General features: G+C 35.6%; 2 protein-coding genes across 4 annotated transcripts; both read left to right on the top strand.

Moving 5' to 3' along the window:
• Positions 1 to 821: 821 nt before the first annotated feature.
• LOC107699735 (endoplasmic reticulum aminopeptidase 2-like) lies at positions 822 to 10,591 on the top strand. The gene is made up of 19 exons (XM_016501080.1): positions 822 to 1,025; positions 2,453 to 3,015; positions 3,128 to 3,266; positions 3,622 to 3,756; positions 3,903 to 4,023; positions 4,125 to 4,279; positions 4,433 to 4,546; positions 5,488 to 5,619; positions 5,713 to 5,844; positions 5,943 to 6,011; positions 6,156 to 6,331; positions 6,475 to 6,554; positions 7,124 to 7,307; positions 7,468 to 7,624; positions 7,819 to 8,003; positions 8,129 to 8,290; positions 9,818 to 9,958; positions 10,067 to 10,148; positions 10,237 to 10,591. Exons 2-19 carry the CDS (start codon positions 2,522 to 2,524, stop codon positions 10,381 to 10,383), a joined length of 2,805 nt encoding a protein of 934 aa, XP_016356566.1. The 5' UTR covers positions 822 to 1,025; positions 2,453 to 2,521; the 3' UTR covers positions 10,384 to 10,591.
• Positions 10,592 to 12,051: 1,460 nt separating this feature from the next.
• LOC107699734 (leucyl-cystinyl aminopeptidase-like) lies at positions 12,052 to 26,177 on the top strand. 3 transcript variants are annotated; one of them, XM_016501078.1, is made up of 18 exons: positions 12,052 to 12,116; positions 15,546 to 16,368; positions 16,528 to 16,666; positions 17,080 to 17,211; positions 17,276 to 17,396; positions 17,550 to 17,701; positions 18,183 to 18,296; positions 19,206 to 19,337; positions 19,486 to 19,617; positions 19,827 to 19,978; positions 21,308 to 21,396; positions 21,499 to 21,682; positions 22,324 to 22,480; positions 22,574 to 22,758; positions 22,918 to 23,079; positions 23,155 to 23,295; positions 24,727 to 24,808; positions 24,899 to 26,177. In XM_016501078.1, exons 1-18 carry the CDS (start codon positions 12,071 to 12,073, stop codon positions 25,028 to 25,030), a joined length of 3,075 nt encoding a protein of 1,024 aa, XP_016356564.1. In that variant the 5' UTR covers positions 12,052 to 12,070; the 3' UTR covers positions 25,031 to 26,177. The 3 variants fall into 3 exon arrangements, with proteins under 3 accessions (XP_016356564.1, XP_016356563.1, XP_016356565.1); XM_016501077.1 differs by having other exon boundaries at positions 21,305 to 21,396; XM_016501079.1 differs by lacking the exon at positions 12,052 to 12,116 and adding an exon at positions 12,866 to 13,202 and having other exon boundaries at positions 21,305 to 21,396.
• The last annotated feature ends 277 nt before the right edge of the window (positions 26,178 to 26,454 follow it).

Raw genomic sequence — 26,454 nt, 5'->3', positions numbered from 1 at the left:
TTTATAAAACAAAGATTACTGCAGTATGTTTTACAATAAAATTTCAGTCTTTCTAATTTAAAATGTCATGTTTAATTTCATGTTCTAATTGCTGTTTCTTTATAATTAGTTGTGAAATTTACTAGCAGTTTACTATTGTTTCTACAAAAGTTTGGGGTTGGTAAGAATTATTATGTTTTTGAAAGAAGTCTCATGAGGCTGAATATATTCGATTAAAAATAAAACAGTAGGCTACTATTATGAATAATTATTACAATTTAAAATGACAGTTGCCATTACTCTTTTATTTTAGTAAGTATACCCAAATAATTATGAAATATTACACAGTCCTTTAAACTTTATAGTTTGTTTGTTTTAAGATTATTCACTAGTCATTGTGTTTAATGCAATATGTATTTTGCTTATAATACTTTCTAGTTTGATTTTATATATAGCAGGGCTTACTAGGATTTTTTCCCCACACACATTTAAAACTTTATTATTTACTGAACATCATGAAAGACCAAAAAGAACAGAAATGTCCAAGTCATCGGCTCAAATCTGAGTAAAATACAATTGGCGATAGACTAAATATTTTGCCGTTCAATAACAACACTGACAACAACAACAATTATTATTATTATTGTTGTTGTTGTGTAGCCGTTTTTTATCAACAATACTGTGTAATGTACTTGTACTGAAAAGCTAAAATGTAAAAAAGCATCTGTTGGCCAATGGTTGTTTTTCTCTATATTCTATCATATAACAGTCAAAATAACAAAGAACTTCAGTGTTTTTGTTCTGTCACAGAACATGGCACCCGGCATGTTTACTACTCGGACATGACCTGGCTGTTTGTACGTGATGATGGCTGTAGGTCATTCCTCTGTCCGGCGGCTGGAGCCCCACTGTGTTGTCATTTGAATACAGAGACACGGCCAGACAGCACATGCTCGGCAGCTACTGCTGCAAACCAGGAAACTGTGGGCAGGACAAATGAAAGAGAAAATGAAAGCAGCCGACACAATGATCCAGCTCAAATTCAGGTAAAGACACAACATTGAACGGTTAAAATGAGTGCGTCCTCAATAATGTTGTTAGTAGATGCTTGTCCTACTTTACAGAGACCACATCATCGCGACACAAACACATGCCAGAATAGAGCTAGAGAGCTCGTAGCCTACTGTATCACAGCAGATGTCAATGTATTAACGTGAACAGGCTCACGTTACGGAGTGAGGTCAACAGAGAACGCTCAGCACGGCTCTGTTTTGCCATGAGTGTTATTTTAAGGACACTTGATCGTTGTCTTTTATTTTAATTAGCATTTTGATCATTCTAACATGTGCTGGATTCTACAGTGCTTTGTGAATTACAAATTCTCAGTGTGAAATGCAAAGTAAAGATGAAATGTAGGTCATTTCAGGTTTCAGTTAGTGGCAAACGAGAGGCAAAATTTGTAAAAAGGTTTTTTGAAATAATAACGTATTTAAATTATATTTAATACACTATATTGTCAAATGAAAGCTTATGGGTTTTTCGATTTTTAATTTTAGTCAAACACCTGTGCTTATGCCTATTAGCAATAGTGCAAACTACCTACTGTAAGTACACAAAATGGCACAAATTTAAAAAAAATGATAGTTTCAAGATCACAGGAAATTTTGGAAATATTAATGTCTATATTTATTAACATTTAGATTAAAATATGACTGTAAGTTAGCAGCATAACACCACAGATTCTAATAAAGTGCGATACATTAAACTGTCAGAAATCATGCTAATTGTCAATCATCTTTGACGATAGTGGTCCTGACAGAAATTTATAAAAATTAATGAGAAAGATTTAACTCACCATGCATGCACCCCACTATGCAAGCTTGTTTCTACCACAGGATGAAGAAAAAAAAGGTTATTATTATTTTCTTAAATGTTCTATTTCATGGCGGAAACAAAAACATAATTGTGAGATGTAAACTCGTAATTCAGAGGAAAAAAAGAAGGAGTTTATATTCATATAAAGACTTATATCCATTTTTGTAACACAGCAGACATAAAGTTGGGGGACAGAACTTTTTCTTACATTTTAATAAAATATGAACTTTTAAAAATGAGTTAATTTAAGGACAATCTGTATTCACAACATTTATTTATTTTGTTTATTTTATTCATTAATGTATGGTAGGAATATGCTAGTTTTGTTACACATTAAATCCCTCAAACTCTCTTACAAAAAAAATTAATAGTGCACAAATAGTTTTTACCCGATAGAATACAAATATGCAGACAATTTACAATTTATTGGTATTTCAAGTTTATTTCAACATTTGCAAAGTAGAGGGACACAACTTACCACCACAAATGAAGAAGGACCAATATACAGTGATTTATTAGTATTTAGTGCAGTAAAAGCAAAGAATACTTCAATTATTTACACATCACGTGAGCGCCAACTTTGCTTTTCTCTCCACAGGACACAGTGACAATTTCTAAAATGCAAAAGTGATCACCATCAAAATCAGCAATACCAAAAACATTCATTATGCATCTCTTGCTTGTAATCCTGCTCTTTCTGGAGTCACAGTTTTGTGTCCAGTCTTCTGATAGCAATAGTCCTGCTGGCGATAACCTGGCAACAAACGGCCTTCCTTTTCCATGGAGTAAAGTGCGCCTGCCAAACTACATAGTGCCTGTACATTATCATCTACTTATTCATCCCAATCTCACCACCCTGAAGTTCAACGGTTCTGTAAAGATTGAAATCGATGTCAAAAACAACACAAACTGGGTGGTGCTGCACAGCAAGAACCTCAAGATCTTCACCGCCACTGTTCTGGACGAGCACGAGGCCCATCTGTCAGACAAAGTGCTCTCGGTGCTGGAATATCCTGCACATGAACAGATTGCCATCTTCTCCCCAAAGATTCTGACCTCTGGGGAAAAATACTTCCTGTATTTGGAATTTGGTGCACCATTAAGTGATGGCTTCTATGGATTTTATAAGAGTACATATAGAACAAAAGCAGGGGAGACAAGGTAAAGGAAAAATAGCTGAAATGTAACATTATATAAATCATACCAGCAAAAACACCATAGAATATATTGCAAATCATTTCTAAATAATCAATCTAAATTTTCTCCCCTAAAGGGTCCTGGCATCCACCCACTTTGAGCCAACATCTGCCCGAATGGCACTGCCATGTTTTGATGAGCCCATTTTCAAAGCTAATTACACTGTCAGAATAAGGAGGGCCCCGTCACACATAGCTTTGTCCAACATGCCATTAGTAAGCTCAATTTATACATCTACTTTATCAATGTAGAGTCAATGTAAGTCAAATTTACTTTGATTGGAAAAATATATAGAACAAGTGGATGGGATAACATTTTGAAATTCTGAAAAAAAAAAATCTCCATCCATCCATCTATATATATATATATATATATATATATATATTATCGATGTGCTGACCCATTTGTAGAATCAAATTTACTTCAAAATTAATAATATGCCTAATAATAATAATAGATAATTATAATGGTATATGATTGTTTTTATATGAAATGATTTTGAAAAACTATTTATCAAATACATAAAATGTGGTCTATCATTTTAAAATTTTGAAAATATGTATTTTATAGGAACAAACTGTAGAAATCGGCAATGGTTTGTTTGAGGACCAGTTTGAAGCGAGTGTGAAGATGAGTTCGTACCTGCTGGCCTTCATTGTCTGTGACTTCAAATCTGTCAGTGGGATGACTGCAAACGGAATTAATGTAAGTAACTAGAGCTTAGAAAGGGTTAAACAACATGAAGCAGAAACATGTGAACACAACAGCTTTTTCTGCTTGTATGAAGTTTTCATCACAGGCTCACGGGTGAGAAATGCATTTTGAATGAGCTGTTTTTTCTTCTCCCAAAGATTTCTATTTATGCAGTTCCAGAGAAATGGCATCAGACACACTATGCTCTTGAGGCTGCTTTGAGGCTTTTGGAGTTTTATGAACAATATTTCAACATACTTTATCCTCTGCCAAAAATGGGTGAGTATTTCTCTTACCTTTCCTTCCGATGTTTCAATGTATAAGTTATATGATGTGCCTTTGGATATTTTTACTTTTGTTTATTTTATGATGTGTGCCAGACCTGATAGCGATTCCAGATTTCCAGTCAGGAGCTATGGAGAACTGGGGTTTGACTACTTATAGGGAGACATCTCTTCTGTACGACCCTGACATCTCATCAGCCTCTGATAAGCTCTGGGTTACACTGGTGATAGGACACGAGCTGGCCCATCAGGTTATACATAAAATACATTCTCAATCACATCTGGTATTAGCTAAGCCAATGAATTACAGGAGTAACGTAATATTAAATGTAAGCGAGTAATTGTAAGTTAAATGTAAGCATCTTTACTACTGTTTGTTTTTCTTTCTTTCTTTTTTTCCCCAGTGGTTTGGTAACCTGGTGACCATGGAGTGGTGGAATGACATATGGCTGAATGAAGGCTTTGCCCGATATATGGAATTTGTCTCACTTGAAGCAGTATATCCAGAGCTTAAAGTTGTATGTTCAAGCGTCAGATATTTCTGTCTGTATAATGAAAGTTGTAATGTACAGCCAGGCAGTCATTATCGTAAACCCTGAAGGGTGATCAAGACCCACGTGTATTACCGTGAAGGGGTTTATTTTGGGACAAGGACCTGTGACAAGGAAGTGTACATTAGCTATATATATATATATATATATATATATGCTTATACAGCCTTTCCCATGTTCATTTTGTTTAACTTAATGTACTAAAATAACTAAAATTATTATTTTTTAATTCTATAGATATTTAAAAAAAAATGTAATATATATATTACATGATAAATCACCCCAAAAAATACTAAAACTTAACTAGGGTGATCAAGACCCACGTGTATCACCATGAAGGAGTTTATTTTGGGACAGCGACCGCCTGATTGTATATATGCTTATACAACCTTTCCCATTTTCATTTTGTTTAATTTGATGTACTAAAATAACTAAAACTAAAATAAAAATTAAAAAAATATAGATATTTAAAAAAAAAAACGAATACAAATGATCCATCACCCAAAAAATACAAAAACGTAATTAAAATAAAAAATAATTCAAAATATTTATAGAAACTGTAGTAGTATTTCAGTGATACTAAAATAACACTGATTACACGGCTCACTAAAAAAAAAAAAATACATATGAAATAATGATTTTAAGTTTTTTATATATTTTTATAATTATTTTTATGAAGATGGCATCATATATCAAAACAAGAGGGAGCGAGTCCGCTTTTTGATACAAGACATTTCAAAGTAGCGCCGGTTTCAAGTGTACTAATGTACAGTTTTGCAATAGATGACAGCGAATAATATCAGGATGGCGAAAGCCAGTTGATCTGGAAACTAAATAATTAAAAATGTATCAATAAATAAACAAGCAAACTGGTTTTAGAGTCTCACATGCTTTCTTTTGCATGTTAGGAGGACCACTTCCTGGACACCTGTTTCGGAGCTATTGGACGGGATTCTCTAAATTCTTCCAGGCCAATTTCCAGTTTAGCTGAGAACCCTACTCAGATAAAGGAAATGTTTGATACAGTGTCCTATGATAAGGTGGAAAAACACTTTAGCAACGTTAAAACATTCTCACCATTTTGAGTTATTTTATTTAATCAAATTGATCTGCTTTATTACTGAATATTTTAGGGAGCATGTATTCTCCATATGCTGAGGAATTTCTTGACAAACGAAGGCTTTCAGAGTGGCATAATTCGGTACCTTCGGAGGTTCAGGTACAGCAATGCCAGAAATGAAGACCTGTGGGACAGCCTTATTAAAGTATGTCACTTCTTCATCCCATGCCTTTTTCCTGTCATACATTTATAATCCAGCATCAAAACAAAAACTCACACTCTCTCTTTATACTCTCTGTACAGACGTGTTCTGAGGAGGATTTTACAGCAGGAGAATACTGTTACAGCAGTACCCAAGCCACAAAAAATGCGGTAAAGATGTCACATCATGAATAAATGTATAATTCACAGCACTCCATAAACACAGAATGCAGAACATGAATGAGTGTGTTCTTGCACCTTGAAGATGATACTTCACATTCTGAATATCTCTTTGTGTAACTCTTTGCATTGTAGTATCGTTTTGCTGGGGAGCATATAGACCTGAAGAAAATGATGTATACGTGGACTTTACAAAAGGGCATACCGCTGGTCACGGTGAGGCGGCAAGGCAGGAAACTTTATGTTGGGCAAGAGCGCTTCTTAAAGATAGTCCTGCCCAATGATCCCTCATGGAATTCACTTCAAGAAGGGTAAAACACTACAAAATCACATGGGTTCATTGTTTAATTCAGTAGTTCTTTCAGTCTTGAATATTTATACTACAATTTTAAGGGCAGTAAATACATGACTGATAGGACTCTTCATAACAGAAATGTACAATTATTTTCCATAGCTACCTGTGGCACATCCCTTTGACATACAAAACAAGCCACTCTGAACATGAGATGAAGCACGTATTGACCACAAAATCAGGTAAGATCACATTTATATACGGTATTAGAGGCAACCGAGGATAGTTGTCACAAGGTTTTAAGTCTAAAGGTTTTAAGGTTTTAAAGTTTTAAGTCTAGCCTTAAGTCTAGACATACGTTTTTTTTTTCCATAAATGTCCCAAAACAATGTTTATATATTTGTATATGTTGCCTTTTACATTTATCTTTTTTTGTTTCATAATTGTTTTACTGTTTAAATTTATTTGAAAAGCTAATAGGTTATTTATGGCAGGTCCCTTTGTGACAACTTACCCACAGTCTTATTTTATTATTTTTTATATACTCTTATACCTATTGTTTTATTAATATTTGGTCATATTTTGTAATATTTTGAATTAGATTTTTTTTTTTTTTTTTTTTTGTTATATGCTTTTGTCATTTTTTTAAGTTTTAGTTTTCCAGTTTTACAACCCTGCTTACCCCATATAGTGTAAAAAATCTTTCTGCCTGTAATATTAAATGGCATATGTCTGAAAACTAGCCCTAGTCTCCCCAACACATGTACTGTATATACATATTACTGTACATATACCAATCTGTCCAACCCAGATGTGTTGACGCTAGATGAGGAAGTTGACTGGGTGAAGCTCAACACTGACATGAATGGATATTATATTGTCCATTATGATGAGGAGGGCTGGAACGCCCTGGCGGAGCTGCTGAGAGTAAACCACACTGCTCTGAGCTTTAAGGACAGAGCCAGCCTCATTCATAACACCTTCCAGCTGGTCACGTGAGTTAATGTGCAATGCATTGCTCTCATCAACTCATAAAGCATATCTCAGCTCACAGGGAAAACAGGAAATTCTATATTAGCTAGCAAAATAAGCATAACTCTGTTATCCTATGAGCTCATTTGTAATGCTACTTCTTTTTTGTTTTGTATTATCCAGTGCAGGACGACTGTCACTAGACAGAGCTTTAGATTTGATCGGTTACTTGAAGTCTGAGATCCACAATGTTCCTCTCCTGCAAGGGCTTGGTTATCTGCAATCATTCTACAAGCTGATAGAGAAGAGACACATAGCTGACGTTACTCATAATCTGAAGGTATGACACATTTCCTGGAGTCTAATCGAATTTACTGTCCTCGTTCCTCCACATATTCATCAAAGAGTCTTTCATTTTAGCAAGGCTGCTTGCAGACCCACCCGTTGAGATCCTCCAAGACTTCTTGTCTGAGTTTTTTTTTTTTTCATCTTGTTTGTGTGTATAGCCACTTTACGTCTGGTTTTATCCTGCAGACCTACATCTTGCAGTATTTCGGAGATGTGATTGACAAGCAGACGTGGAGCGATGATGGGACAGTCTCAGACCGGAGACTGCGTGAAGCGATTCTTTCCCTTGCATGTGATTTCAATTATCCACCTTGTTTGGAAAAGGCTAAGCAGCTCTATAATAGCTGGGTGGAATCCAATGGTACAGTCAGGTGACTTTGCAACAGTATTTGTTTTTATGCATTGGCACCCTCCAATATAATCACATTTTTATAATTTGAAATGATTATGGAAATAGATTTCTTAACGGCTGACTATTGCTTTACAAACTATACAGCTTACCCACTGATGTGTCTGAGACGGTTTACATGGTTGGAGCCCAGGATGACAGCGGTTGGGCCTACCTTCTGGAAAAGTATGGTGTGTCCATGTGTGAGACAGAGAAGAGCAAATTTCTCTCAGCTTTAGCAAGCAGCAAGGACTCTAAAAAACTATCAAGGTACATTGTTATCAACAGATTGAAAGTCGTATGTAGGGTGACCATACGGGCCATTTTTACGGGACACGTCCTTGCCAGGATTTCTATATTGCCTAAAATATCCAGGTTTTGGCAGTTTGCACTGTGCAGATCGATCGTTGTATGCCACGAGAGCTATAGAGAGCAGATCAGACGGCTCCTTATGCTTTCGAATCGCTCTCGAGGTACTTTGGTGTCATTCAATGATCGGTGTGCAGCGACGCTTCAAGTCGAACGAACAAACAAACACGTGCGCTTATTTGTATCGCTTTGATCATTCTCTGTAGATCTCACCTTCTCACGCACCACGATTGGTCGATTATATACAATACCTGCATGTTATTGGTCAAACTACTTTGGATGTTTTAGGCAATATAAAAATCCTGGCCAGGACGTGTCCCGTATGAACGGCACATATGGCCACCCTATATGTATGTATAATTATACTACCATTTGGAGTCAGTAAGATGTTTCTGAAAGAAATTATTGTTTATTAAGCAACATTGAATTAAATTGATCAAAAGTGACATTAAAGACATTTATAATGTTACAATGTTAGGTTTCCATTTTAAATAAATGCTGTTCTTTTGAACTTTATTCAAATAAATCATGAAAAATGTATCAGTTTTCACAAAAATATTAAGAAGCACAGGTGTTTTCAGCACTAATAAGAAGAAGAAGAAGAAATGTTTGAGCAGCAAATCAGAATAGAATGATTTCTGAAGGATCATGATTAATGAATGACTGCTGAAAATTCTGCTTTGTCATTACAGGAATGAGCTGTAATAATATTTCAAATTCTAATAATATTACTGTTTTTACTGTATTTTTGAGCAAATAAATGCAGAGACTTATTTTAGACTTATTTTAAAAGGATAGTTCACCCAAAAATTCTGTCATTCATTACTCACCCTCATGTCGTTCCAAACCCATAAGACCTTCATTCATCTTCGGGGAAAAAAAATTAAGATATTTTTGATGAAATCTGAGAGCTTTCTGACCCTCCACTAGACAGCAAAACAACTGAAACGCTCAAGGCCCAGAAACGTAGTAAGGGCATCGATAAAATAGTCCATGTGAAATCAGTTGTTCAAATGTAATTTTATGAAGCTATGAGAATATTACTATTTTAAAGATGTCCTTGCTATTTTTCTGGGCCTTGAACGTGGTAGTTGCATTGCTGTCTGTGCAGGGTCAGAAAGCTCTCAGATTTCATCAAAAATATCTTAATTTGTTTTCCAAAGATGAATGGAGGTCTTGAGGGTGAGTAATTAATGACAGAATTTTCATTTTTGGGTGAACTATACCTTTAAGAACATTACAAAATCCTATTGGTATTATACATGAAATACACAGATAGAAAATGAAATGCAGAATTGCTCAATATGATATATGCAGTGCTTGATTTTGGACTTTATTTACTAGGGGTTAAAACATATGAATGCAAATGGAAATTTTAATGAGGTCTAACATTATGCAATGCCTTGTATGTCTCCATCTTTCCTGTAGATTATTACAGCTTGGAATGGGTGGAACTGTAATAAAAACACAGAATTTACCCAGTCTCATATACATGGTGGCCAGAAATCCAGTGGGCCATTTTCTAGCATGGGATTTTGTGAAGAAACATTGGAATGAGCTGGTAGAAAAGTAGGTGCCATCCACTGTTTTTTATTTAGGTTCGAAAGGTGCAGTATAACACTAGCTGTGATGTGCTCATTACCGTGAATATAAGATACTTATGTCTCATTGTCAAAGGTTTCCACTGGGATCTTTTGGAATCAGAAATATAATTGTAGGCACTGTAAATCAGTTCTCATCCACTGAAGAGTTGAGAGAGGTGGGTTGTTTATTTGTTGTTTAGAGGGAATGGTCATCTGTTTTGATGGTTCATTTACAGCATTGCGTTTTGTTCTTTTTGTGTTGAGGTTGAGGATTTCTTCAAGTCCATCACAGAGCAGGTATCTCAGCTGCGTGTCATACAGGTGGCCACAGAAAACGTGGAGAAGAACATTATGTGGCTCACGAGGAATCTAGAGACCATGAGGACTTGGTTGCAGCAAAGACTCAACTAAAATGCAAAAAGAAGACCAACATTTCGCATTATACTAGTTTTTACTAGTATATTGATCAGGATCAGCTCAGAAACTCCACTTTTCAAGTTTTCTACTGTTTTGCATTTTTCAGATAGATTAACGGCGCATATAATGCATGATGTGTTTGCTTTTTTGGTTTACTTAGATAAAGAGGTTTAGAAACAGCTATGCCGTTTCAAACCTCTAATGGTTTTGTCTTGGTGTTTTCTTTGCCTCTGATTGGTCTCTTGACAGCTGTGCCACATTTTCTAACTAATGTTAATAGGACTCTGCCTATTAATTAGTGGCATAAAATCATACTTGAAGACTGAACATTAATGAACTGAATAGGGTTTGGAATAAAAATAAATATTTTTTTTATAAGGGTTGATGCAACTGAGTCTAGCCTAAAAACAAAAATGTGTTCTTATGAAACATGACAAAGACAGAAAATGTATTAAAATTAGGTATGAAAATAAATTTAAACTTTTGTTAAAAGAACAGTGCTTTTAGTTTTCCATTACTGATATCACTTTTTGGACATTTAACCTTCACTAGTCTTGTTTGTTGTCATCACAAGTACTTATGTAAACTTTAAAGTATCAGCAAGAAATATTAGTTAAAATATTTGAACTAGAAATTTTGGAATTGAGAAATCTGGAATTGATTCAAAAGTGTTTAGCTGTCATTCACCTACAGGCAGAACAAACTAACATGAGCTTAATAAGGTTTGCTTCAGATTCGCTTTGTTTGCTCCGTTATCTGTCATGCTCAAAACACTGTTTAATGTTGGTTAAGATCATAAGTTATGTGATGCAGCTATTAATAGTCCAAAATCCAGCCATTACAAAACTTGATAAATTAATAACAATTGACAACAACTAAACTTGCGGGGCATGAAGATGATGATAAACATGTATGCCTACCATATTTTGGGGACAAATTTGTACCCAGAAGTGAGCTAAATCTCTCAAAACATCCTTTTGGGAATGTCCTCATTTGTGAAATACTTGGACTAGGTTATATTATTTATAAATAGCTGTATATAAAAACAGTAAAAGTCTATAGAACGTCCCCATTTAGATAAGTAGGCCTAAACGTATGTTTTACTGTCGCTAGGAGGCAGTATTGCTTTACTTCAGTTCACAATAGGCTACATTCAAGCCAGGCATACAGTAATGTAGCTACCAACAATAAACATAAATAAACTAAATCATTAATATTAAAATTATTTAAGAATTTAAAAATGGAATTTTCTTTTTCATTCCCAGGGCACTTAAAATCAGAAAAAGGCCAGCCAAATCAACTGCATCAAGCCAGTGCACAATGATTAAAAAAAAGCCTAAATATGTAGCAAGCATAAAATTACAAGCATTTTGGTACCTATTTATTAATCTGGTGAGAATGTTGGTTTATCAATCCGGTATTGTATCTCCTATTTGAACTTTTTCCACTGTATATTCCTTTACAATAAACAGTATACTGCTGTTCTAAGAGTACAATGGCCTGACTATTTATAACAGATCCACTGGTGCCCAAATGTGCTGCACACTGCAAGCTCTTGAGAATACACCAGCCTATTGTATTGTGTTTTCACAGAGTCAAATTGTTTGCATGTGCTTGTCCAAATTGCTGAAGTGACGCTATTACAGTTTTTCTTGTTGAGCATGGCAGTCTGTCTTAGCGCATGGAATCGGCAAACCATTTAAATCAGCAGGAATATGGAGCTATTGGTATGAATTACTCTTTTTATGAACTCTTTTGTTTTGTTTTTTCTTACAAATTAAGACTGTAATCCGCTTTTAAATGAAACCTTTGTACATTTTTTAATTCAAAGATCTTGTCAATCTTTATGTGTCTGTGGGATTGCATATCTGATGTTGTCTTTAATCATAACATAATCAATATTGCAGGCAGCCATGCAGCACGGTCAGCTGCTGTATTTCTCTAGGAGTGCAGAAGCTGCGGGGTCTTAAAGGGATAGTTCACCAAAAAATGAAATGGCTGTTGTCTTTTACTCGTTCCAAACCCGTATGAGTTTCAGTCTTCTGTGAAACACAAAATCGGATATTAGCCAGAATGTTTGGAAACCACAACCAGAAGAATCAAAATGAAATGATTGCCAAATATACTTTCGCTGGTGAAACTTCCATTACACGGATAGATAGATAGATAGCTAGATAGATAGACAGACAGACAGACAGACAGACAAATGACGTATGTACACAATAGGGAAGACAGACTAAATATGTATGCAATTATACAAGCAATGTGAATAAGGAAGGAGAAGGATATGTTAAAATATAAACAGTGTGTTTGGGTTTTACACGTTTTGTTGTTGTTGTTTTTGGTCTACTGACTTTCATTCATTTTCCATACATTAAAAAATATTTATTAGGCTGCGCTTGACAGGGAAAACATTTAAGTCATACGTGTTTAGAACAGCATGTCAGTAAGTCCCGTTTTGGGGGAACTGTCTCTTTAAATGGGCAGCTGAAAGGGGAAGTAAAACTCGTGTCGCTTGTTTGACAGCAGTGATTGCCACTTTCAGCTTGTGTCCGCTGTTGTATCGATAAACAGTGTCCAGCGATGGCTCAATAAACCGCTGATCGATGATTTTAATGCGAAGTGAGAGAGCTGTAGATCAGGCTAACAATGCTAAGCTAGCACCAGTTGATCTGAGGTGTTCCTGCATTGAGTGAATGTGTGACTCTTCACCCTTCCCAGGATTAAATACCCGCACTTTCAACTGAAACAGGATTTGTTTTTTTACTTCAGACCTGCATTTAAACATTTAAGCATGGAGACGTTTGAAAGCGGTAAGGCTGCAGCTAATATGAACTCTTTATTTGTACGCGAGGTCGTGCACTGCAAAAAGTTATCAGCTAACATGCTACGGTTAGCCGTATGTTTTGTTTGATGTATAATGCAATTTAATCTCCTCGAGAACTTCTCTTATAGTGTGATAACTTGCTTTCATCGTGATCCTTGTTATGTGTCAATGATTTTAGAATTAGCTCGTTTGATTAAGATATCATGTATGCAAAGTTCAAGTAGGTTAACAGACACATATGAATAACATTTAAATGATGTTATTTCGCAGATCAGTGCATATGCTTTCCGAATTTCAGTGTGCTTCAATAGGTCGTAACAGGACCTCTGATTAAATTAAAATGTATCAGTGTTTATGAGGGGGTGGAAATGTCAGTAGGCTAAATCAGATCAGTGGTTTATTTGTTTTGGTGACTGGCTGTCCTTCACGTGATGTCTCACAGTGATCTACTGTCAGCATCTGCATTTGACTTTATTCCAAGTCATCACATCTGATCTTTCTGTCTGCGTGCATCAGACTCAAATCTCCAAAGAGTCCCATGGTTCATGTTTTGCACAAAATCTCCTCCCAGTCTTGGCAAGGTGACATTTGCTGCTTTGTGCTTTTATGGTCTTGTGTAAGTTTGACATGCTGGCCAGCTGGTTGTCGCTTTTTAGTACTGTCTTTACTTCTCTCCTTGTGTAGGTAACTTAAGAGTTTCAACCATATAACTGTCACGAAATACAGTTGTCTGTCAGTGGCAGACCAAAAAAAAAAGTTCTTCCGTTACTTGTTCTTGTTGACTTCCTGAATGAAAGTTTGACTGTTAAGAAAGTTTAGCTGACAAAACCTATCAAGAACATATCTGGGTCATATTTACTATATATTTTTAAATACCATGAAGCAAAATGTTGCATTCTTAATACTTAATACAAAATATAGTATTTAAAGTATTTAAACATCAAGGTAATATATGTTTCAAATTAGGCCTTTATGCTTATTTAAAGAATCATACAGTATTGAGAATTTAATGAGAATCACCAGTTAATAATTGGAATTTCAAAAAAATTTGACAACCAAATGTACTTAAAGTCGCAATGAAATCAAAATTGACAAATCTTATTTTTTATTGAATATTGCAGTGCATTTACTGTTATAAAAATAGAAAATTATAAATTATTTATCAGTGTACATCATTATTTTTTAATGCGCCCTCCTAATTGTTCATCAAAAACATTAACTTCTCTTCGCAATGATGTCAGCACGAGGGCGGGACTATAATCTGTCCCTTCCAGCAACCTGTCACTCTCATGAGATCACAGCAATTAACAAACGACAATGATCCAGTCAATTCCCAATGGACAAAACCTGAGTCCTGTCCTACTTTTTTCTTGCCAGAGAAGCCATGCACTCAAATATATACGTCACAGTTGGAAAGAAAAGACGATCACATCTTCCATTTTTGCTAAGTGTAATCAGCATGAATATAATCTCACAATGCAGAACATTTAAAAAAAATAGGCTGAATTTTAATTACATTTGCAAAATATGCCAATGGTTCAAGAAATGTGACCTTGACATGTTTTTGTGAGATTTACAAAGGAACTGTAACAAGTGTTTGAAGAATTTACAAACTGAAATGTGTAAAAAATGAAAGTGTTGCGCTAACAGTAAATGACGCATGTGAAAGAAGTTGAAATTCAGGTCACTTAAAGAAGAAGAGTATTTGTGCAGCAGACCTGAGTTTGACCCCAGGTCAGCAGGTAGGACACATTTAACACATTCAAGCAATGTGTTAAATGGTAATTTGATCACTGTTAACTTAGGCAGTGCCTTGATTTGTTATTGAATTTATTTAGTCTAATTCTCTGTTGAAGAAGGAAGTAAATGAGGAACAATGCAGACACTTTATGTTCTCTCAGGGTATTGAAAAATCTTATGCAGACAATCGTTGAGGCACATTGAATTGAGTATGAAATAGGCTATGCTGTACATTGGTGACAGCCTGTGGCCAAGGGTGCAAGTATTTACTGGAACAGTCTTAATGTTTGTCTGCACAGATGCATTGAAAGTACTTTTTCTTTCATCTTTAGTTTCACTTTAATTTGCCTTCTACGTTTTACTCTCCGACTTAAAACACTTGTGTGGGCTGACTACAAAATCTTCTCAGAAAAGTTTTCAGTTGTCTTAGACGGCAGCACTCTTGTCAGCAGGAACAAAAAACTCAACTTTTCAGAAAAGTTCTCACTCAGATATCTTAGATGGTAGCACTCTTGTCAACAGGAAGCCACTTTCAACAACTGTGCTTTTGTATTCACACACCATTTTCTGTTTCCACTGTAACCTACAGAAAGAGCTCCACTGCCCAGGAACATGATTGAGAACAGCATGTTTGAGGAAGAGCCAGATGTGGTGGATTTGGCGAAGGAGTCCCCATCCTACCCCATCGACTCAGACGATGTGGTCTATGAACCCCGCAGCTCGCGACTGTTAGTCCGAGGCCTTGGAGAAAACGACCTGGATGAAGACGAGGAAGATTACGAATCGTCTGCGCGTCTTCTTGGAATGTCCTTCATGAATCGCAGTTCCAACCAGCGCAGCGCTGCCTCATCCTACACCCGACAGCAGCATTCTGGATCGTGCTCCAAGCCTTCGACTAAGACTATGGTGGCAGGTGTTGTTGTCCTGGTTCTGGTGGCCTCCATGTTAATGGTCTTCTACTTCCTGCTAGGCTGCACTTTCACCACAGCGGGCTGCCAGAAGCCCAATTCGACCATGGACCGCATCTATCCCATTTCCACAAATGGTGAACTTTTCCCATGGGCCGAGTTGAGGTTACCGCCCAGTGTGCAACCTGTGCATTACAGTATTTCACTTCATCCCAACCTGACCCTCATGACCTTCCAAGGCAGTGTATCCATCTTAGTGCAAGTCTTGCATGAAACGAAGAATATTGTCCTTCACAGTTCTGATATGAACATAATCACGGCCACTTTTGAAGGCAAAGAGGTCCACTTCCTGGAGTACAAACCTTGGCAGCAAATCGCCTTCAAATTTCCAGAAGATCTTAAGAAGGGACAGTACGTTTTGAACATTAACTACACAGCAAACCTCTCCAGCAGCTTTGATGGCTTCTACAACAGCTCATATGTAGACACAAATGGTATAAAAAGGTATTTGCAGCCCAGTTAACCTTTGTTTAACCTTCTGAACAGTTAGGATATGTTTGAATTAACTATTTGGCTTCAGTGTGTTGATTGACAGTTACTTCTACTTAGTTATGTCTTTATTCCTCTCAGACACATCGTTTAATTCACTCCATCTTCTTCTAGAGTTTTGGCTGCTACTCAGTTTGAGCCCTTGGCAGCCCGCAAGGCTTTTCCTTGTTTTGACGAGCCAGCTTTTAAATCAACTTTTACAATTAAGATGACCAGAGAAAGCAAGTACATCAGCCTTTCAAACATGCCCAAGGTAGTTATTTTTGTAAATATTTGTTTATTTACTTACACTTTTCTTTTTCTGTTATTTTTTTATTTTTATTTTCACTTTAAATTAAGAGGCTAATATATAAAACATTTTAATTGCTGTTCAGTTATGTCATTATATTTTGTAACATTTCATTTTAGTCTTTCTAATAGAAAACTGAGAGACTGATACATAAAATCTTTAATTGTTTTTTTTATTACACACACACACACACACATATATATATATATATATATATATATATATATATATACAGCTTCTATTTGTTCTATTTATTTAAATTTTTTTACTTTTATGTTTGTGTATTTTTATAAGGAGTTATAAATATTGTCATGCAAGTTTTTCTTCAGGTTATAATATATAAGTTTTGTAATGTTATTGTCCTTTTTTTTTTCTAGGTCAAAACCACAGATTTAAAAAATGGGCTTCAAGAAGATGAGTTTGAGAAAAGTGTTAAAATGAGCACTTACCTAGTTGCATTTATTGTGGCTGATTTCATCAGTGTCAGTAATAATGTCTCTAAAACTACGGTATGTGTTCTTCTTAAAAATCAATGTGTTGTGTTACAAATATTGCCCCCCCAATGTTATGCAGGTGTCTGTGTATGCTGTTCCAGACAAAAAGGAAGAAGTGCAGTATGCTCTTGACACAGCTTGCAAACTGTTGGAGTTCTACAATACATTCTTTGAGAACGACTACCCGTTAAGCAAGATGGGTGAGATGCCTTCCCTTAAAGAAACTCTTCAAACAGGGATTATTAGATTCCTAGAATAGCTGGACATACACGCTAATGTTGTTTTATAAATAACAAACCTAAAATTGTTAATTTCTGTGACATGACGTGACCAAATGTCTTTCAAATCAATAGATCTAGTGGCTATTCCTGACTTCCTCGCCGGAGCCATGGAGAACTGGGGACTAATCACATTCCGAGAGACGACTTTGCTAGTCGGGAGTAATTCCTCCTCTATAGACAAGCAACTGGTGACCTCTGTCATTGCTCATGAACTTGCCCACCAGGTAATTCACTTTATAAATAAAGCAACATTCTCATGACAGGGAAATAATAGTCATGTTTCAATGATTAACAACACGTGATAGAAAAGTCTGAGTTGGTGGCTGCTTTACCAGGGTGTGTGAATTTAAGTATCATTTACATCCAGTTTTGATTACAATGTTGACCTACTTCAAATTGTTTTCTTAAGGGCATAGTTCACCAAAAAAAAGAAAACTCTGAATTTTTGTGTCATACAGGTTTGGAACAACGTGAGGGTGAATAAATGATGACAGAATTTTCATTTTTGAGTGAACTCTCCCTTTAAGCTTATACTCCAAATTCTTGAGTGAAGTGAATGACAATAGTGATATTGACATAAAACATAATATAGCATAAATTAACATAAATTATAAGTCTAAAATAAATGTAATGTCTTCAGTTCAGTTGAAAAGGCTAGTCAGACATGTTGTGTTCATTGTCATGTATTGTTCTTTTTCTGTTCAGTGGTTTGGAAATCTGGTCACTATGCGATGGTGGAATGATCTTTGGCTGAATGAAGGATTTGCAACCTACATGCAGTACATGTCAATTGAAACTGTGTTCCCAGGCCTTGACATAGTAAGTTTTATTCTAAATTAAGAAATGAAGAGTTCAGATGCAAAAGCCTCTAAAATAACCTTTTCTTCTAAAATGAGCATTTTTTTAGGCTGCTATATTTACGTTCAATTATTTCACTTTAATGACAATGAAAAGAACCTATTCATTGCCATTAAAGTGAAATTACTGAACCTACACATGGGAGCCTGATAAAAAAATGCTAATTTTAGAAGAAAATGGGCACTTAGAGGCTTATTCATTAGAACTCTTCAAATATACCCATTGCTTCTTTAAGTACATTTTTTTGATGTTGTTGATGTTTAAATGTGGTGATGGGGAATCAATTCCAAAAGATTTCTCAACTCTGAGTAATCATAGAGTATTTTTGTGTGTATTGTTTTAATCATTTTTATTATATAGAACTCTCCTGCCCAAGGAGCTGATGATGATGAAGAGATGATTATGGGCATTTAGCGCCATCATCCAACTGTTATAACTTGGTTGAATTCATTATAGGATATGTTACAGTACTTTCTCTCTTCTGAAATGATGTTCGAACAAGGCTGTTTCTCGTGACTTTTACCTCTGTAAAATTAGGTATTGGCAACAACTAGGTAATAACGTTGATGGGCTACTCAACATTTCAAGTTAACTATATCTCTAAATTGGGCTAATTTGGACAGCCATGCTAAAAATGTGTTGTTTTAATGCATTGAATTTAAGGTTTCATGTCGGGGAAAAAAGAATACGTTTAGTGTGTGATAATGACTGTAATCTTGTATTTTTTACCTGACCCTGTTTTGATGTGAAGTAAATGGAGTTAAAGAGTCATTTTCATTACGGTGGGAGTCGACCTTGAGAATCAAACACCCTATTTGAATGTGTGTCATTCAAAATGTTTAGATTTGATCTTGTGTCTTTCATTTCCAGGACACTGAATTCTTAAATGTTCGCTTTAAAGCGCTGGCCAAAGATGCATTGAACTCGTCCCACCCAGTGTCCACTGTCGTGAGCACCCCTGAGCAGGTGGAAGAGATGTTTGACTCTGTGTCTTATGAGAAGGTACGTCATAAATTACCTGTTGCTTGTAAAGTGGCTTTAATAAACCCTCTTCCTGTGGTGTAATGTAATCATTTTTCATTTAGTGTTATTGATTGTATAGCTATTCTCAGAACTTGAACATGTTTCTTGGTTTGCCTTTTCATGCAAGGGGGCTTCGATACTGCTGATGCTCAATGCAACACTCACAGATGGGGAGTTTCGAAAAGGAGTGATTGAGTACTTACAAAAGTATAACCTATCAAACACAGAAAGTGAAGACTTATGGAACAGTCTTTCCCAGGTCAGACCTTTTTTAAGTGAGATGAACTTATGGTGCCTGCATTTTGATTGCATTTCATTATTTATGAGAGCAAAACAAATACATGTTCTGAGTGTGATAAATGCAATTACAAAATTAAACAATGTGCACTCTTACATAATGATGAAGCAACTGAGCTGACATCTGAGCCGTGTTTTATTAGTGTGCGCTGACATCCATGATCTCCGTAGGTGAGCAAACAAAACTTAAGTGTATCTGAGATGATGAACACCTGGACTGTTCATAAGGGCTTTCCTCTGGTCACAGTGAAGAGAAGTGGCACTCAAGTGACACTGACGCAAGAACATTTCCTTCTGAATGCTAAAAACAGCACGGACGACAGGTACCGGACTTTTACTGCAGCTGTGAACATTGATCTAAAAATGTATCATAATGAATTATGGGGCTGTCAAAGTTGTTTTAAAACTAGTGTTCAAAAGTTTGGGTTCAGTCAGATTTGTTTTAGTATTACTAATATTTTTATCCGTTAATCAAAAGTGTTTCTTACTATACATCAAATAATCCTAAAAAAATGTATCCCAGTTTCCACAAAAATATAAAAGAGATTCAGGCCATCAAAATGTAGATGACTTTTTTTTCTTCAGTAGAACAGTAAAGAAGATTTGGTAACACTTTACTTAAAGCCTTTATGTTTAGTGCATTATAAAAGTAGTTTTAATGCATTAATTATGCCTTGTAATGCATTGTACAATCTCATGAATAATTAAGTAACCACAGTTAATACATTATAACACTTATCAATTCATTGTTACACACATGCATTTTAGATTTGGTTATAATTACGGTACACATTATGAATAATTATAATGCATTATACCCTTTAATAACCCTTTGCATTATACATAAAGGCTTTAAGTAAAGTGTTATCAAAGATTTTTAGGTGAAACCATGGTCCTTGGTGTTTCATAAAATGCAAGTCAGTGGCTACCGGCACTTTGCGATTCAAAAAAGCATGTCCAGACAAGAAAAAATTTATACCTGTGGCTCCTGATGATATGTTGAGGTAATAATGTTGTTCAGTTTCTTGCACAGACCAATCATTTCGCTTCATAAGACCTCTATATAGCATCAGAGCCACGGGTATTAATTTTGTGTTGCCTGTATATGCTTTTTTTGACTCTCAAGTGCTGGTAGCCATTGACTTGCATTTTAAGAATAACAAAGGACTATGGTTTTGGCTGAAAATCATCTTTAGTGTTCTACGGAAGAAAAAGAGTCACATACATCTGGGATGGCCTGAGGGTGAGTAAATTAAAAGCAAATTTTCATTTTTGGATGAGGTATCCCTTTAAGCAACTACTTCAACACTTATAATAGTAAATGTTACTTGAGCAGCAGATCAGCATTTTAGAATGATTTCTGAAGGATCATGTGACACTGAAGAATTTTTGATCAAATAAATGCAGCCTTGGTGAGCATAAGAGACTGCTTTCAAAAACAGAAAAATAAAAAAACTTACCGACCCCACTCTGGTGTGTTATGGGAAAGAATAGTCTTGTTTGTTTTAAGGTGCGAATGTTTTAAAAAGGGACTTTTATATTGATCAGAGTCAAAGTCCAATATTGATCTATTAAAAAAGCAAGCTTCATATGAACTCAGCCTCTCTCGATGTCGATTGTTAATTGATTCACTTTTGTGTTACCCATAGCAGCTTGTGGCATATTCCCCTGACGTATGTGACCGACAAATGTAGTGTTCTCAGCTCCTGCAAGCAAGTGTTCCATCTCAAGGATAAAACAGGTGAGTATTGTCCTCAGGACTGAGTGTACTGGCATAGGCCGATGTTTCTAACTACTGGAAATATTCAGTAATGTATTGCTTGTTGCTTTAAATTTTTTCCAGCCACGTTAAACCTTCCAGATCAAGTGAAGTGGTTGAAGTTCAACTTCAGGAGTGATGGCTTCTACATAGTGCATTATGATGAGGAGGGATGGAAGGACTTGATTGGTGCTTTGAAGGAGGATGTGAATGTCCTCACCTGTAAAGACAGAGCAGCTCTCATCAACAACATATTTGCTCTCTCCAGGTGGATCTGCATTTAAAAGAAGGTTTCAAGTTATTAGACATAACTTGAAAGAGATGATGGTGCAGAATTCTCACAATCATGGAAAACCTGAAAATAACATTTTATCAATTATGATTGTGATTCAGATTTAAAATATTTTTTTACATAAAATTCTCTTTTCCTCTTTGTTTTACACAGATCCATTATATCTTTATCATAATTTAAATATAGATTTAATCATTCCATCATAAACAACTGAAAATCACCAAAAATGACTGCGTCTATTTTAATATATTTTAAAAACGAATTTATTCCTGCGACATCAGGCTGAATTTTCACCTGTCTTTAACATCACATGGTCCTTCAGAAATCATTTTTATATGATGATTTGGTGTTCAAGTAACATTTTTTACTATTATCAATGTTGAAAGCTGTTGTGCTGCTTAATATTTTTGTGGAAACCATGATACATTTTTTTTTCAGGATTTTTTAATGAATAGCAAGTTCAAAAGAAAAAAAAAATATGCATCCTTGGCTGAATAAAAGGGTTAATTTCTTTACAAAAAAAAAAGGGTCTTACTGACCCCAGCGTTTTGAACAGTAGTGTACATTTTTTAGTAAATGAGTGAAAATAAAAAATCTATTCTTCAACTTTCCTCCAGATCGGGCAAGGTGTCTTTCAGACAGGTCTTAAATCTAATGGATTACATGAGAAATGAGACAGAGACGGCTCCTCTGACCGAAGCTCTCTTCCAGCTTGGTCAGATCTACAGGTTGCTGGACAAAAGATCAGAGTTGAACTTGGCCTCTAGAATGACAGTAAGTGCAACATCTTGTGTGGCTGTTTTAGTCAAATGAAATAAACAAAAACAAAACTTGTTTGAATGTTTTCTTGGAATTCAATCTTTGCAGAGTTACATTGAGGACCATTTTGGAAGTTTAATGGAGAATCAGTCATGGGATCTGGAAACTTCTGTGTCAAAGATGACGCTTCGGTCTGCCCTGCTGGAGATGGCATGTTCTCTTAACATACGTAACTGCGCAACACAGGCCAAGCATCTGTTTGATCAGTGGTTCACTTCCAACAAGACTTCTCAGTAAGTTTGTGTGGTGATTGACTCTTGGCTGAATAACTTCTCTTTTAATCTTGTGATTTTCAAAAATGAGAAGGAAAGAGCTCTTGACTTTTGTACTCCTCACCGCAGTAATTCTTGAGAACAGAGGAACATCTTGTGATACATGCCTTATTGATTTAGGATTCCCAGTGATCTCATGAGAACAGTCTTCAAAGTTGCTGCTCAGACAGATGAAGGATGGGGTAAGCTTCTAGATGTGTATAAACACTCCATCAATGACCCAGAGAAGCGCAAGACATTGGAAGCTTTGGCCAGCACTCAGGATGTACGGAAAATCATATGGTAAGGCTGAACAACATGTTCTGTCAGAGCTGTCAGCACAAGCATACCTGAATTGAATTTGGTTTTCCCTTTTAGGATTCTACAGAAAAGTCTTGATGGGAGTGAGATTCAAACTCAAGAATTTCCTTTGGTGATGAAAACAATTTGCAAGAACTTTGCTGGCTACCTCTACGCTTGGGATTTTGTGAAGGAGAACTGGGATAAAATCACTCAAAAGTAAGTGGTGAACTTGTATTAAAAGAAAAAACAAATCTGGAGGAGGAGGGTTACTTAAATTATAAATTTTTTTTTAGCAACATTTTGAATCGACACATTTAATGTAAATGTCATTACACTTTTTAGTCATGCATATAATGTGCTAATAACAATAACATAATAACAAGACAACAAGGTATATGGTCAGGAAAACACCTTAAAGAGTGTTTATTTAGTGGGTAAAGGTCATACACTTTTTCTTTAAAAAATTTGGGAAGGAAATTTATACTTTTTTTTTTTTCAAGGATGCATTAAAATGTTCTAAAGTGACAGTAAAGGCTTTTACATTGTTAAAAAAGATTTCAAAAGGCTATTCTTTGGAACTTTCTATTCATCAAACATCTTGAAAATGTGTAATGGTTTTGAACATTAATAATAAAAAATGTTTCTTGATCAACAGATCATCATTTTAGAATGATTTCTGAAAGATCATGTGACTCTGAAGACTTAAAGGGATAGTTCACCCAAAAATTCTGTCATTAATTACTCACCCTCATGTCATTTCAAACCCGTAAGACCTTCGTTCATCTTCGGAACACAAATTAAGATATTTTTGATGGAATCTGAGAGCTTTCTGACCCTGCATAGACAGCAATACAACTGAAATGTTCCCAAGTCCAGAAACGTAGCAAAGAGATCTGTAAAATAATTAATGTGACATCAGGGGTTCAACTGAAATTTTATGAAGCTACGAGAATAATCGCCGGATCTGTTTCCTATGTGGTTGTGATTTGATTGAACGAAAACAGCGTATCTGTGTGGCACAGCTGACACAGAACAGCATACGCTGTTTACGTCCAGCTGATACTCTCCAAAATGGCGCTACAGGGTGATGCGGAGAAGACGAATTGTTTAATAAAGTTTTTTTTTTTTTTTCTTTTGCACACATCTCGGATGTTATAAAAATATCTTCATTTGTGTTCTGAAGGTAAACAAAGGTCTTACTGGTTTGGAATGACATGAGGGTGAGTGATTAATGACAGAATTTTCATTTTTGGGTGAACTATCCCTTTAAGTAATGGCTGCTAAAAATTCAGTTTTGCAGTCACAGGAATAAATTACATTTAAAATGTATAAAAAAGGGAAAACCATTATTTTGAATTGTAATAACATTACACAGTATTACTGTTTTTGTTGTGTTTTTGATCAAATAAATGCAGATTTGGTGATCAAAAGAGCCTTCTTTCAAAAAACATGAAAAACTTTACTGTAATTAGTCATTTTGTTAGGACTTCTCAGAAAAGTGCTGATAAATATCTTAATGCATTTTCTAATGTTTTAGGCTTGATAATTTGCATGTAAGCCCTTTTCTATACTGAACAAATTTTTTACGCATTAAAGTATTTGGTCTGCAATTTAATGTTGTTGTTTGTTTGTTTTTTTTCTTGCAAGATTTCCTGTCGGATCCTTTGCTATTCAGAGCATCATCATATCCGCAACCAGTCAGTTTTCCACAAAAACACATCTCGTCGAGGTCTGTTCATCCCCCATACCTTTGCTTAAATGAAAAACAGTTAAATGTTACTTGAAGTATTTTTACTACATTATTGTTTTTCTCGTCCAGGCCCAGAACTTCTTCACTTCTCTGGGGACAAAAGGTTCTCAGATGAGGATCGTGCAGGAGGCCGTTGAAACCATTAAGCTGAACATGCGATGGATGGAGAATAACTTGAACACGCTGCAGAGCTGGTTATAGTGTGAGGAGGAGACGGCTCCTCTCTCGTGCCTCTCACTCCCTCAGGTGACGTCACCGAGCACATGCAGGTGCGAGTGATATTACTGTCACAACAGCCAGAGCCATAAATGTACAACGTTAGGCCAAACTCAAAACAGAAGGGCAGATTTACCTGGACGTAAAGGGTCGTTTAAAAACATTTCTTTTCAGGGCATCATATAGGGAATTTTCCTGAGTTCTCCAGTGAGCTGTAAACTAGCCAGATATCTGCCTGAGAACATTTAGCCTTTAATGCTCGCTTATGTTAATGAACAAGTCTGGATATTAATTGTAAAGCGTATGTATTATCTTTTCTCCAAGTTCAAAGTGAATTGAAACCGTATAGTCAGCATGTGATTTCCTGTGTCATAACTTTAGTGTTAGTTGCTGCTCGGGAAAGGCTGATGCGTTGTCTTTTTGCGGTTCACTTGGGGCCCAACTCAGTATGTGTATGGCTCTGGCCTCGAGCACTGTTTGCACTATTCAAAGATTCAGCTTGCTCAGGGCAAATCTGGTTGTTGTTAAAATATCATGATGCATTTACACCCTTTTACTTTATGGCGGTGGCTAAAGACCAAAACCTCCCATCAGTGTCTCCCTTATCACGATTTGCCAAAAAAGAAAAATAATAATAATTCTGAAATTATGCCACATGAGTGTGATCACAATCCCCCTTTCTTCTAAATGTAAAAGTTTTATTTATGTATGTGGAGGTGAAATTTTTTTTTTTAATCCTCTGCGTTGTCTTTTCCATAACTTTCATCCTTTGCACAAGATGTATTTTGGAGTTTAATTTAAAGTTGAGTGTATATTATGTATTTCTTGTGCAGGCTTTGCATATAGGTAAAGGTTTGTCATTGGAAATATTATGTTAGCATTTCTAAAACATTTAGGTGCGGATTTTATTTTGAGTTTTGCTATGCACATTCTGATGAAGCTGAAATATTTTACAGTTCTGTTGTTATACATGTATAAGAGACAATGAGAAAAACTCTGTGGTTTTACCCATGTGATTTGACATGTAGAAATATATATGTTAGCAAGTCTTCATGTACAGGGCTTTAGTTAACTTTTGTCAAATTGCCACAAGACAAAAAAAGGGGCTCTAAAGTCACATCACTGATTGATGTTTTCTTCTCATATTTTTCTCAGATTTTCAGGAATTGTTTTCGAAAATGTCAAATGCTTTTAGTTGGTCAAAAAATATGGAGTCACAACCTCACACAAATATATGCGTCAAAGTGCACATGTATCCAACTTCTTGTAAACTCATGATACAGTCCACAAATACATGCACATCATTTTGCTTTAATGCACAAAAACTGAGAAATGATTATGAGATGTTGCTGAGTGTGGATTCGTGCATTTTTATGCATGTATTTTTAATATAATTTTAACTCCATACA

Source organism: Sinocyclocheilus anshuiensis, unplaced genomic scaffold, assembly GCF_001515605.1.
Source record: "Sinocyclocheilus anshuiensis isolate Anshui unplaced genomic scaffold, SAMN03320099.WGS_v1.1 scaffold278, whole genome shotgun sequence".
Classification (NCBI taxonomy): Eukaryota; Metazoa; Chordata; class Actinopteri; order Cypriniformes; family Cyprinidae; genus Sinocyclocheilus; species Sinocyclocheilus anshuiensis.
The sequence above is the reverse complement of the archived record's forward strand: the minus strand, read 5'-3'. Positions and strand labels throughout refer to the sequence as shown.

Coding starts and splice junctions, on each gene's coding strand:
- LOC107699734 (XM_016501077.1), top strand. CDS start 12,071: ATGGAATCGGCAAACCATTTAAATCAGCAGGAATATGGAGCTATTG. Junction 17,702..18,182: donor CTCATGAACTTGCCCACCAG/GTAATTCACTTT, acceptor TTTTCTGTTCAG/TGGTTTGGAAATCTGGTCAC. Junction 23,296..24,726: donor TGGGATAAAATCACTCAAAA/GTAAGTGGTGAA, acceptor TTTTCTTGCAAG/ATTTCCTGTCGGATCCTTTG.
- LOC107699735 (XM_016501080.1), top strand. CDS start 2,522: ATGCATCTCTTGCTTGTAATCCTGCTCTTTCTGGAGTCACAGTTTTGT. Junction 8,004..8,128: donor GAATCCAATGGTACAGTCAG/GTGACTTTGCAA, acceptor CAAACTATACAG/CTTACCCACTGATGTGTCTG. Junction 8,291..9,817: donor GACTCTAAAAAACTATCAAG/GTACATTGTTAT, acceptor TCTTTCCTGTAG/ATTATTACAGCTTGGAATGG.